We start from the raw sequence: 14129 nt of genomic DNA on the forward strand, positions 1-14129 counted from the left end.
CGGTAACAAACTGGGAACATACAACATTAACAGCCTGTAAATTTCCCACTGCTGCGCTAAGGCCTCCTCTCCTTTTGAGGAGAAGGTTTGGAGCATATTCCAACACGCCGATCCAATGCGGGTTGGTGGATTAGGAAGATGTTTTCTATTAATTATTTACAAATCTACGTTTAGAAACTCGAAAAAAAGTATAACATTTAGAGTTTAAGTCAAAACTCACCGTAAAATTGTAAGGACGGTCAGTTTAAATAATCAATATAGACAAAGTGTAAACTGTCGAAAAATTTATTTACAAAGAGTAAAATTTCGACGGATTATATTTTATGTTAAATTAGTTTAGTGCATTTATAATATTAATTAAAATTAGCTCGTAGAAAAACAATATGCACAGTCTACAATTTATCCACAATTTTTTTATAAAACACACTATTATTTTATCTCAATTATTATTATTTCTTCGTGTGAGTGAGGTGAGTATTAATGGTTTTATATAATCTTTCGTGATCAACTTTTCAAGAAATCATCCATATTTCTTGATATGATGTTGATCTCTCAATGTAAAGGAAGGATTGTTAGGTTACAAGGTTGTAATAATATATTTTATTATTATATTTATACAAGAAATTGATATAAACTATATTTGCCTATATGTTATTTTAAATTTATTATAATTTTAGATAGCAATTGATTAAGATAAGGTCGGTTTAAATTATTTTTCATGATTAATATAATTACATAAATACAAACAAAATATATTTACGTGGGTGATGATGAAATAAAAGAAGTCGTAATAATTATGAAAAAGTTGATTTATTATTATTATAATTATAATAATTATTATAATACAGTTTACAATAATTACAAGCGATCACCAAACGGGGTGAAAGAAAACGGCATATTTAATTATTTAGGCTGCCTACACACGATACGCACCAGCGGCGTGCGGCTGCCGGTCGCAGCAACGGCTCGTCACACACGTGGTTGCGAGGGAATTTGGCAGGTTGCGACATTGAGGTACGTTTTCGTAACGCAACAGAACTCGATAGCACGCGTGTGGCGCACCGCACTGGAATGCAAAACGTCTTAGCGGCACCGCACCCGAGACACGAATCGACCGCAGACGGTCTTGTTATTCGATTTTAGGATACAGTCTTTCGAACGCGAGGAACAAAATATTACACAAGTCGAGAATATTATTTATAATCGATTCGGATTAAATCAGATTCGAGCGGCGAAAGCGTTACCGCATGGGCGGCGGGAGAGAGGCGGGGCGACGCGGCGGAGGCTATGTACAGAGCCGCTACGGGCAATCGCACTCCTCGACCACCATCTCAGGCAGGTCGCGTTTGATGATGTTCGAGTCGGCACCGAAGTAGATGAGCGAGAGCGCGGAGAAGCGCACGGGCGCGCAGCACGCGGCGCGCTCCAGCCGTGCCGCCTCCACCACCTACATTCATTAACGAAATAAGTTAAAGAACACTTTCAAATTTGTATGTATATACGATTATACAAAAACAATTTATATACCTTAACAACTCAGTGAAAACTTAGAATCTTACCTGCGAGTGATAGTTGAGGTATGGCTCACACGCGCCACGGCAGTAATTAGCGTAGTAGCCCTCAGGAGCGACGATCCAGTCGTCCCAGCCGAGCGCGCGGAAGCTCACGTAGTATGTCTGTCTGCAACAGCGGCCGTGGGCGGCGGCATCGCAGTCGAGTGCGCGGCGACGTCGAGGCGCGCGAGCTGCGACCCGCAGTCGCAGCAGCGGTCGCGCCGCCGCCGCGCCGCCCAGCCGCAGTCGCACGCGACCCGCGCATCCGCTGCAGTCGACCAGCAACCGCAGCGGTTCCATCGCGCCCGCCGCCGCCCATCGTCGCGCGGCACCCGTTACGTCTACACGCTGCCATCCTCGACCGCTTCTACCACCTTAACGATGTCGTTTTATAAAATATCATTGTATATTTAAAATATATGTTAAAGGTATATTTGTGGACGCGCAACTAACGAAAGTGCATTAATTTGATTAATTGTTTGTTAAGTAAAATAAGCCTTTATAGTACCTACTACATTTTTATATTGTTTGGCCTTGACATCTAACTTCTAGCCTAGCGAAAAGAGACATTGTAAATATGGAAAGTTTACATAATAACGTTAATAACACACCCCCGGCTTCTGTAGTGCCGGCGAGTTCGCCTACGCTCGAGTTCCCGTGAACGGTGAACGCCCAGAGCGTGTAGCGTAGACGGCGTGCTTTCGGTGTCGCTTCAGCGCGCACCATTAACTCGGCTGCCGCTACTGACAGCCCCTGTTCCGACTCTGCTTCCTGGCCTAGTCGGAACTCGATAAGACGCTGACCATTTAGCGTCTCACCTAATAACAGAAAACTTTCTAATTCAAATCACGATTCTATGCGTTTCCTAAAAAGTGGCCCTATGGTCCCTACCTAAGGCGAAATGACTCGAACAGCAGCTGTGAGGCGTGAGGAAGGATGGAGAGGTAAGGCCGGGTGCGTACGTTTGTCGCCTATGGCTGTAGGCTACACTAGCCCGGTCGCCGTGTCTACTCGTTCAAGTGAGCACGAATACACACGCCGATTCAGGTGCGCGTTACCGTGCATACGCCGACATCAAATAGAAAAACCTAATGATTGGAGGTAAATAGAATTTAAATAACAGCTTCACAGCAGCTGTTATACTCGATAAAATATATGAAAATTTTTGACTACGGAATATCCAACGGTGCAAATAGAACCCCACGCAGGCGATCGGCTCTGCGCATTGTGATGCCTGAAAAGAAAAAAAAAATTGAATAATTGCTTTAAATTAAACATTGTTTTATCTATACCGATATTATAAATACGAAAGTAACTCTGTCTGTCTATCTGTCTGTCTGCTCCTCTTTCATGGCCAAACCACTGCACCAAATCTCATGGTATGAAGCCAGCATGAACTCCAAGCCTGTTGTAGGCTAGATATTTTTTTCTAATATTTCACGACCAAAACCTACAACGCGAGTGCAGCCGTAGGCGACATTTACTTGAAAATATCTACAAAAATCTACGGCTGTAAGCTTTTTGATATAAGGTAAAATGGTAATTTTCGAACTGACAATTCTCATCAACAGTTAATCGTTTATAAATGATTTACTTATTAGGACTGTAATTCAGTCGAAAATTCTATAATAAGTATATTCTTATCACATTAAAGAACATGTTAGTTGAGATATCGTTGAAGAACTGAAACCATTGAAGCAAGGCCCTTTCATGACGTAGTCACTCACTAAGACGAGACTTTTGGAAATTCTACCTTTAAAATATTTGAAAGATTGTGTGGAATTCTGTCATATTTGAACTGAGAAATTTTGATAGGGGTTTTAAAAAAGTAATAAGGACGTGTTTCAGATTTATTTAAAAACATCTTACTTAAGCGAGAGTTGGTATGACATATTTCATTTAAATTGTGAATCAAAAATATATTTTTAAATATAAATGTTTTACTGCCTTCATATATAAATGTGCTTGTTTATTTTTTAATAGGATGATCAATGCTGATTCTTTTCCTTCCGATTTCAAAACAATAAAAGAAAGAGTTTAACTAAATTCGAATATGACCGACATATATATTTGTTAATTTTTTTATAATATAAAACAATATGAATATGCACCATGAAAATGTCTTTGACGATTCCTCTTTGCCGACAAGCTTATACATTTTCGCAAAAGAAACTATAAATATATCACAGATTAAATAAAGTTTAATTTTCGAAATGATCGAAAATTGAACAAAATCGATCGTCTCGTTATTAAATCGATACGATACGAATGAATATCGTGAATTCTTCTAGACCCAAATTTATTTTTGATTTTTTAAATCGAAGTCCGTTTAAGAGCACTGTTTATTCGTTGTATTTTATTTGGCACAATTAAAACGACATTTATTAAATACAAACAATTCCAAGTTGATATCAATCGGACTGTAGCGGCCGAGTTATGAAGAAATACTGAATTAATAATCATACTTTGCTCTTGCCTTTCATATTCAACGTTAAATCGCTTGCTAAAGACTAAGGCGGTCAATTGGCCAGTTTAAAATTAGCCATGGTACCTACATGGGGTTGAATAATTCACGGCAGTGGATCGAACGTGTCGCTAGTGCAATGTTATGCAACAAACTATATCGATTCTTATGCCCTCTTTAATTTAGTTTACACGAAAACTAAGCATGTTCACATAGATCTTCAGCGAGGTAGTTAAGTGCTAAATTACGCCTGATCAATCTTTCAATTGCAGACGCAGTATTATTACTGCCAAGGTACATTAGGGGTGAGTTTAGTAAGGTGAAATTCTGTTATACGTTAGTGTGCTATGGATCGATTTAGTTTCAGGTAGAGAGTTGTGAACGTATTTAATGTTTAAATTTTTGTATACATCGTAAAAACAATAATTAAGTCAGCATTTCACCTTGAATAGAACATACTAAGGTCATTGCCCTTTAGTCGAATTAAATATAATTATATGTACATAATTTATTTAAAATTATTTATTTGCGTGAGACGCGTTTCACTCCAACATCACATAGAAACGTTTCTATGGGTAAGACCCATACAAGTTTCGTTTTAAATATCAGATTTTTTTTGCAATTTCCGCTCCGCCTAATAAAATAGTAAATCGCTTGCGTCAAGTGTGTCACGATTACAATAGGTATTTCGCGAACCTTCTTAACAAAAGTTGCCGTTGTTCCGAATATAAATTATTCCATACATGGTCTACTAAAATTTAAAGAAAACCTTAAAGAACTTGTTTTAAAATTGAAAACGTCCAGTAATATTAGAGAGAACTGATTTCTCTCTTCTGATTTTGGTAATTTTATAAGCGAGCAAACCTAGCCAGATACTTTCTACGCAAGTGAACGTTACAAGCGAAATTTTAAATAAGTGATACTTATTTAAAATTTTAAAAAAGAAAAGAAAGGACTTGAATTGGTACAGTGGTTAGAACACGTGCATCTTAACCGATGATACGGGTTCAAAGCAGGCAAGCACCACTGAATTTTCATGTGCTTAATTTGTGTTTATAATTCATCTCGTGCTCGGCGGTGAAGGAAAACATCGTGAGGAAACCTGCATGTGTCTAATTTCAACGAAATTCTCCCACATGTGTATCCACCAACCCGCATTGGCGCAGCGTGGTGGAATATGCTCCAAACCTTCTCCTCAAAGGGAGAGGAGGCCTTAGCCCAGCAGTGGGAAATTTACAGGTTGTTAATATGTATTAACAATATGCGAATATTCCTGAAAGTGGCTACTTTCACTGTGTACAGTAACTGTGTAAGTAAGCTAGCCTACCTAACGAGGTTGACAGATGACCCCAATAGATTTTGTAGTCAGCAAAATTTATTGTTCTTCATGACACCTACTGCTTACCTAATACTTTATCTTTCTTTGAATATATTAGCTTTATTCATACATATAACAAACTATAATAAGATCAATGAAAGTTCCTTTTAAAGAGGTTTTACGATTTTGGACATTATTTGTGTGGTACAAAAAACAAGAAAATGTTAAAGACACTTTACGCAGACTTTTATGTGTTAGTGGTGAACGTAAAGAAAACAGTTAATTATTTTTTTCAAATAAAGTTAAATTATAAATAGTTAATACGAAACAAGTTGCATAAAAAAGTAACCTAATATTTGAATTTCACAATGTATTTCAGTTTTTATATTTTTTAATTTTTATTGTTTATCCATTTAATTATTTTATTTGAAAAGTAAATAGTTAACGGAATCATATATATCATAAAACAATAAATACATATATAAAAATATAATCATATTACTTATTATATAATCACAATATATTAATTGCTGTGGTAGCAGGCCGTTGAACCTTAGGCGGAGATCGCTATCACGATTATTTTTCTTCGAAGTTTTACGTTTCGCGTTAATTGTTAATAGTAATACCTTTAGTTGCGTGACTCATATTCCCTTCTTCCATTAGAAATGTCTTGATTTTACTTTTTCCGGCATCATAGTTAATTTTTAGGTATAAGCCGCGAAGAATTATATGGTCCGCGTACACGTAGATAGATTTAGTTATTATTAGAAATCATCGACTTGCAACGCTTTGTATTCACACTAGGCTTTATAGCTTTATGTAACAGACAACGAAAAGATATCGGTTTAAAAAAAAAAATTATACGGAGATTTCTACCCCCGAATTTTCTATCGTTGTCGCCAATCAACGAAACTCTATTTACAATTAACTTTATGTATTTTCAAAGAATACTCGACACAATTTATAATCTATTCTATAGGAAAAAGATTTTATTTAAAAATGGAATATGTTCATTTTTATTGATAATGTGAATAAATAAAACCTCTAACGCTTTAACCAAACAAAAATGATTTAATGTTATCTAAGTATCATATATTATACAGTAGTTTCACTTATTATATTGTTTGTTAAATGACGATTCAAAAGTGCTTGTAAAAGCCTACTTGGATAAATTATATTTTGATTTTAAAATCAAAATTTTAGCCACCCGAGCCGGATTCGCATAGATGAAATATATTAAAAAAGAAAACGTCATGATATAAATATAATTTATACCCACTCTGAATATAGTACCTTGATATAATGTAGCATTCTTAGTGAAAAAAAATTGGATCATTTATTCTGGAGTTTACCTGCTACATACAAGCAAATAAATTTTATCTCTTTATAACATTATAGCATATGTACAGCGTGTAAATTACCCAATGCTGGGCTAAGGGCTCCTCTCCCTTTTTCGGAAAGGTTAGGAGCATATTCCACCAAGCTGCTCCAGTGCGGGTTGGTGGATTCACATGTGGCAGAATTTCTTTGAAATTAGACACATGCATGTTTCCTCACGATGTTTTCCTCCACCGCCGAGCACGAGATAAATCATAAACACAAATTAATAACACGAAAACTCAGTGGTGCTTGCCTGGGTTTGAAGTCTTAATCATCGGTAAAGATGTACGCGTTCTAACCGCTGGGCAATCTCGGTTCTTACAATATTGATATATACAAAACAAATATGGAATACAAACTCGTATTACAAATGCGGAAGTGAGGCATTAAGCATCCTATGACCTTTTCCTACCCCTGACAGCACGTATGCAAATTTTTATGATGCTCGGTTGAGTCGTTAAAACTTGAAAGGGTAAATAACCAAATAAACAAACCCATTTTTGAATTTATAATATTACATAATTACTACGCCCTTCACTCGCATCATCACAAACGTAAACACTATTTCAGACAGCATCACAAAACAAGTTCAAGTTTAAGCTTCAAGTGATGTTAACAATATCTTATAAAAATAGACAAGATTTTTTCCCTATCCTAATCTAAATTTATTAATTAATCCTAAAGAAGAACACGGGTAATATTATCCTTAAGAAAAACTCGGAAAAAACTGAAATCAAAAACTAAATTGTTTTCAATCTATTCATATCTGAGTAATAATACGCGGATCATTTTATATTCACTTTATTATATACTAGCGACCCGCCCGGCTTCGCACGGGTGCAATGCTGTTACTAAATATACTACACAATGTCTTACAATACAAACCGCTATGTCCCTACTCTTTAAATCTGTAATATATATATATATATATATTCATTCAAATTACATACTGTAAAGGGTATATTAAATTTACAATATATTTAAGGTAATTAATTGGATAAGGATTAATGGTGTATTGCTTAAAATTACTTCGAAAATAAGCCATTATTTCTCGAAAAAGTAAAGGATAAAAATTGGTTATTGTGAGTTATCCCTAAGAGATAGACATATACCATCGCGGACTTTTTTGAAGACCTTTTTAAGGTGTACAATACTGTAGTTCATTTTGATCTATCTCTTAGGGTTCAGTGAGCGTTTGCAATATAAGCGCAAAAAATGTGTTTATTTACGACAACACTTCAGAAACCTTAATTACTAAATCTATCTAAGTCTACGCGGACCATAGCATTTACGCGGTTTATAATTAAAAAATAACTACTGAGTCTCCTGTCGGTTCCTTTCGGTAAGTTTCTACGTCCCGAAATGGTGGGAAATCTTCGCCTTATACTACGAGCCTACTTGAATAAAACGTTTGATTTTGACTAACCTAATAAATATTATGATTTATAAAGATTTTGTCTAAAGGTTGAATCTGATATTCGTCTAAAATAATTAAGATAAGAGAATTGTCCAACAATATTATGTTCCGCGCGCTCCTATCGATGCTCTGAGGTACATAAATGCTATGTTATACCAGATTCTGAAAATTCATCATTCGGGCAAACGGGCCATCTGATGGTAAGTGGTCATCACCGCCCATAGACATTGACTGTCTAACAATACTAAGTATTGCTGTTTGGCGGTAAAATATTTGATGAGTGGGTGGTACCTACTCCAGAATCTGCAGTGTATCGTCACCATTATAAACTACTAGAAATAGGCGTCCGTTACGATTCGGATGAGAATTATTTTTGTGAAGAAAAGTCGAAGTTGGTTTCAGTTTAAATATATAACAAATATACAACTGGCAGAAAAAGAGCAATGATTATTTAAAAAAAAAAACGATATAATAATTCGATAGCGATTGATATTGTTATTTTTCATTGAAATTAAAAAAATATATACAATAACACAATATACATAAAATAAATTAAAAACGTAGATGGCGTGATAGCATAAATTATATTATTTATACAAAAAAAAAAAAAAAACATTTGTTATCAATTTTTTCTATGAATTCTCATCGTTTCATCTTATTCTTTATTTTTAGCGAGTACACGTTAAGTATTAAAAATAAACAGTGACATTATTGACTAGTTATTTTTAATACTATTGGCGTTACTGCCATATATCGAACAGGTTTTTTTCGAACCCTATTTAAAAAAATCTTATTATAAATTTACTATCAAACAAAAGATAAATAAAAAGGTTAACTATTTATTTAGATCATTTATATATAGATACGAGTGTTGTACTGCAAGATAATTAAAACAAACTTGAGCTTCAGACTCGCCATATGTAATACTACTGTGCTAATGTGCGTGAACATATTTGCCGACTGTAGGCCATAGTTTTTTTTGATGCGTTCTCATCTTTGATAGTCTATATAGACATAATCAAAGGTATTGTTAGCTTTGTCTATATAGCCAAATAAAATCTTTATGTATATATAAAGATTTCATTTTTAAGATTATTGCGTCCAGTAAACAATACATAGTTTTAATAAAAGATAACGATTGAGCGCGGGAAGGAACATATGCTCAGCTCTGTATAGAAAAATAATTGTTAAAGTATATACCTAATTGAGCGTCTATTGTAATATTCTGTGATGGAAGGCTTTTATTCATAATCCTTAACAATTACAATTGAATAAAGAGGCGTGTGAAAATATAACAAACTTCACGAAGTAATGTAAGACCTTATTCTAGAATATATAACGTTATTATTAGGAATGTCTTATGTATAAGCTATGTACCTACATAAAAAGATATATTTAGAAAGATAAATCATTATTAATTGTGTTTTGTTATTATCGCAAGTCGGTTGTAGCTCTTCTTCAAAATGTTTGGTCATTGAGATTATAGCATTCAAACGAATGAACAAACCCTTGAGATTTGTAGTTTTATAAAAAAATTAATATCTGTCATAATAGATATTCATATTTTATCTCTCTGCTCAATATCTGTAAAGTAATTTATGATTATAAAACAATTTGTCCTGACTGACTATCTATCAACGCACAGCCAAAACTATCTAGTATAGAAAGCTGAAATTTGTGACATAAGATTTCTAAGAAATGCTCTTTTTTGAACATTTTAAATATAGCGGGGTATATGAATTGAAGCCGTTCGAAGTCGGGACGTGCAGCTAGTATTAATCTATATACCGATATCTTGAAACCGTTAAATAGTTCTCATTTTCATTTGTTTGAAAAAATATCGACTGGTGATAATATTTATAATATATTTTTTTAAATAGTTTAGAATAAAATAACATAATAAAAATGTAAGGTTAAGTAAGTACACAATCGTGGTAGTGTTAGACGTAGTTTGTTAAGACTTTCCAATTTCTTCAAAAATGTTATATTCTAATTCTTAGTTTGTTAGCAAAGAAAACTTATAAGTGAATTAAAATTTACGTTTCCTTGCCAAAGTAAATAAAGTTAAAAGAAAAACAAAATTCACAACTTTTATATAACTTTGAAGAGATTACGCTATTTATAATAATATCACATGATTTTATCTCGGAACGGAAATATTAGATATAAGCGTACTATTTCATTTTATTAATGGACTAGGCGATCTGACTCCGCTACGGTCATAACTTTTTAATGTGTTTAAGATTTAAATAATTTATGTCAAATGCTCGTTACTAGTTTCAGCGTATCTAACAGTTTTAAGTTTTACTTAACATTTTTAAGTTATATTTTTTAAAACCCTTTGTTTTTTATTACATATGAAATGAAGTGTGCAATTAATTTTCGAGGAATCGCTGACTATGCAATTTGTATTTCAGGGTCAGAGGTCCACAACACTACAGTGTTGCTAATGTAAAAATGATAAAATTTCAAATAAATTGTGTACATGAGTTATTTTGGATGTAAGTGAAAAAAATAATTATTATATACTACAATGTTAAGAAGATAAATAACATAGAAGGTATTTCTTTGATCAGGCATTGTGTCATTAATTGACAATTAGAATTAATACATAATGAAACGGACGTCACAAAGTATTATCATTAATTTAAATATTGTATTAAAGCATTTACTGCATTATATAAAACAATTATTTTAATAAAACAATAATTTCTTATATAAAACAATAAGTCTCTCACTTCATAGACTAACGTTGACTTTAGATTTATAATTTGGAAGTAAAGATATATCAGTTCTATGTGATTTCGTTTAAATTTTTAATTGTGTATATGAGTCTGATGAATTAAATTTCCTGCGAAGTGAATTTGAATTCGTCTACAGCCTCATAGTATTTATATAATATATGATTGTTAAATTAATTTATTCTACTTCATTAATTATCTGTGTTAAAAACATTGATATTATTTAATAAATAATGTTTTAAGCAAAAAATGAATACGATGTAAAGTATTGCATTCATAGTATCATTAATTACTAGAGCGAGTGCTTTTGTATCATTTAGTTATGTGATTTTCAAAAGGTTTACTCACCTTCAGGTGGGAAAATTGTCGTCGTTTGAGTTACGTAAAAAGTTTTCCATTGACAGCGACGAGCAGCCTTCCCCCACGGTGAATGTGACGCGACTGAATTGTCTTGGGAAACCCTCGCTTTATATACTCCGGGGGGTGGACATGATTCACAAATAGCTGGCAAGTTTTCTGCGGCTAGCGGTTGGCTGGGGTGGGTTTTTTTGTTAATTTCTTAAGAATGCAGTATCGTTAGCGTTTCGATAAAGATTTTAAGTATTCTTGTATTTTTGTCGTGGAGGTCAAAGTCGGTACGTTATTTACATATATTTTTACCTTTATTTGATTATTAAATTAAATATTGATTATTCAAAATGTAATAATACTACAAATTGGCATAATAAAAAGTATGTTTAAAATATTTACACATACTATATACTAAAAGTATTTCGAGCACTATAGTAACATTCATACATGTTCATGAATGAATTTAAATATTATTTCGTATTTCTTAAACAGGAGTACATATTTAAATTGTAATCGAAGCAATTACTTATATAAAAAAAATATTTCCAATTCAATCAAATAAATAGCAAATCAACTAAAATAAAATAAGAAAAGAATATCTCTGGCCATTTCGCAGCCAAATAAAACAAACAAATTAATAATGTTTATATTAATAATTAACCTACGATTTAATTTCGTTAGCAAATAGAATGAGCTACGCTGTAGACGTGCTACGATTCTACGGAACGCTACACACTCAAATTAACCAACAATGAACTGTTATTGTACATACAAAATTTATTACAATGTGTAACTTATCCGATTAGAAAAAATGGCATTTATTATTCGTTTAAATGAATTAACAATTGTATGTTTGAAATAAAGGCAGCTTGACAGAACACAGAATCTGCCACAGTTGCGCCCGGTCAGCCCCGGCGGACACTAGTAATAAATAAATAATAATATATTGCTTAAGCAAATTAAAGTTTCCCTTTGCTAATTATATTCTCTTAACTGATATTTTATCGTTAAGATTAACATTAACTCAGACGCAACATTAAATTAGTACGATTTTCTTGTCCAGCTGCGAACTTTCCTTTACAATTTCTCTGGATGAGTGTACATTAAACAGTTTATTTTTTTTAAATTTCAGAGTCGAGTTATACCGTTAATTAGAACACGTAAATCTTAACCGGAGATTGAGTTGGGTTTGGACCCAAACACGACTTAGTTTTCACGTACTTTTTTGCTTATGATTCTTTTCGTGTTCGCTGAACGAAAACATCGCAAGGAAAACAGCAAGACATTTAAAATCTGTTATTTTATGATTTTTAATATTTGAAAATAATCATTAATTAGTATTTGTTGTGTAACAGCCGAGAAAACAATGTAAAAATTGAAGCCGATCAAGTGCATCATGTGTTTTCAATTAGTCCCCCCGTGCATGTTGAAAGAAATATTCGTCAGGAAACAAGCATTTGTTGGAAATTTATATAATTTGATACGTATATTAAACTCGAATTAAGTCAAAACACATAATGCATTACAAATTATTATTGTTTAAAATATTTTATAATAGTTCTTATGATATTTATTTAAATCAAGTTTGCGAAAGTTCGATGAAAGAAATTAGCCGCGTTTTACAAATTCAAAAATTTTAAATTCGATATTTAAATATCCATGAAACAGTTAACAGATATATTCAATCGTAATTTTGATTCAAGTACTTCAAAGTCGAAAAACATTTTCTATAATATGATATTTAAGTACATCCTTTATTTACAGTGAAGAAATTCTATATCAAACTAATAAATAATTATACTAAACCAAACCCTTTTTCTTAAAATCTCAAACAAGTCGTTATAGCATTTTTATTAAACGTGACTGAAATAATTATAAACTGAACTAAGCGGCGACATTGTTAGATAATAAACAAACCAGCGTCACGTAGTCTAGCAGCGTTCAATCAATTCTTGGCAGTATCCCAGTTGTTGCTACGACTGTCGACTGTACGGCGCCGGTTACAGAGAGCGCATCAAGGAATTTGTATCGGCCGATAGTTTTGTCGTTGTTGGATTAAACTTTTAGTCTGTCTTTAGGCTTAACTTTTTTTAACCATTTCTTTTAAGGTTTGCTTAATATTAATATTATTTAATTTCAGTTAATTATTAGTTTATATAATACAGATATGTATATAACTATATTTAATGCTATTATTAATATATAAAAGCGAAATACCACTCACTGATTAATCACGAAATTTAAGAAACTACAACACCTATAAACTTGAAATTTGTCAGGTAGGTTTTTTATAGGATGTAGACATCCGCTAAGAACGGATTTTATGAAACTTCACTCCTAAGGGGGGTAAAGCGGGGCTTAGAAGTTTGTATGAAAGTCGTATGTTTTTTAAGTAAAAGACTTGAGATTTAAAATGTTTGCTCTATAGATGGTGTGGAGGTTTACTAATAATGTATTTTTAGAAATCAACCCCCTTGCGGGGTTAAACCAGGAGATGGTAGTTTGTATGTAAGGCTAATGTTATTAAAGTTAAGTAATTATGGCAGATGGATTTAAATGGTATTTAAGTATAGTAATTATTGAAAACAACTACTTACTTATAAGGAGTATTTTAGCGCGGACCGAATCGTACATAATAATATTATATAAAAAAAGATTTCTTTGTTTGTAATAAATAAAATCTGAATCTGTTGAGCCGATTGTCCAGCAATAACATTTTATTTTATTTCAGTAACAATAAGACTCTTACAGTTACAAACTGAAATAACTGCGGTTAAATCCGCGGGCACAGCTACTGTTATTATATAATTTTAATTATGCTAGGCACAGCCAAAAATTATTTTTATTTTACTGTATATAACTATTAAAATATCGACGACCTCCGTGGTCGAGGTACACCGATTTT

At 33.0% G+C, this 14129-nt stretch overlaps 2 protein-coding genes across 3 annotated transcripts in view; one reads left to right on the forward strand and one right to left on the reverse strand.

The window, feature by feature from the left end:
• LOC113398427 (tetra-peptide repeat homeobox protein 1-like) overlaps positions 1 to 14129 on the forward strand; it is a 306660-nt gene that overhangs the window by 84300 nt on the left and 208231 nt on the right. The window lies entirely within an intron of this gene.
• On the reverse strand, positions 792 to 11309 carry LOC113398442 (inhibin beta chain). 2 transcript variants are annotated; one of them, XM_064217101.1, is made up of 5 exons: positions 11222 to 11309; positions 2724 to 2787; positions 2165 to 2371; positions 1560 to 1927; positions 792 to 1447 (listed from the first exon to the last, which is right to left on the reverse strand). In XM_064217101.1, exons 3-5 carry the CDS (start codon positions 2277 to 2279, stop codon positions 1301 to 1303), a joined length of 630 nt encoding a protein of 209 aa, XP_064073171.1. In that variant the 5' UTR covers positions 2280 to 2371; positions 2724 to 2787; positions 11222 to 11309; the 3' UTR covers positions 792 to 1300. The 2 variants fall into 2 exon arrangements, with proteins under 2 accessions (XP_064073171.1, XP_064073170.1); XM_064217100.1 differs by having other exon boundaries at positions 2165 to 2787.

Source organism: Vanessa tameamea, chromosome 15, assembly GCF_037043105.1.
Source record: "Vanessa tameamea isolate UH-Manoa-2023 chromosome 15, ilVanTame1 primary haplotype, whole genome shotgun sequence".
NCBI lineage: Eukaryota > Metazoa > Arthropoda > Insecta > Lepidoptera > Nymphalidae > Vanessa > Vanessa tameamea.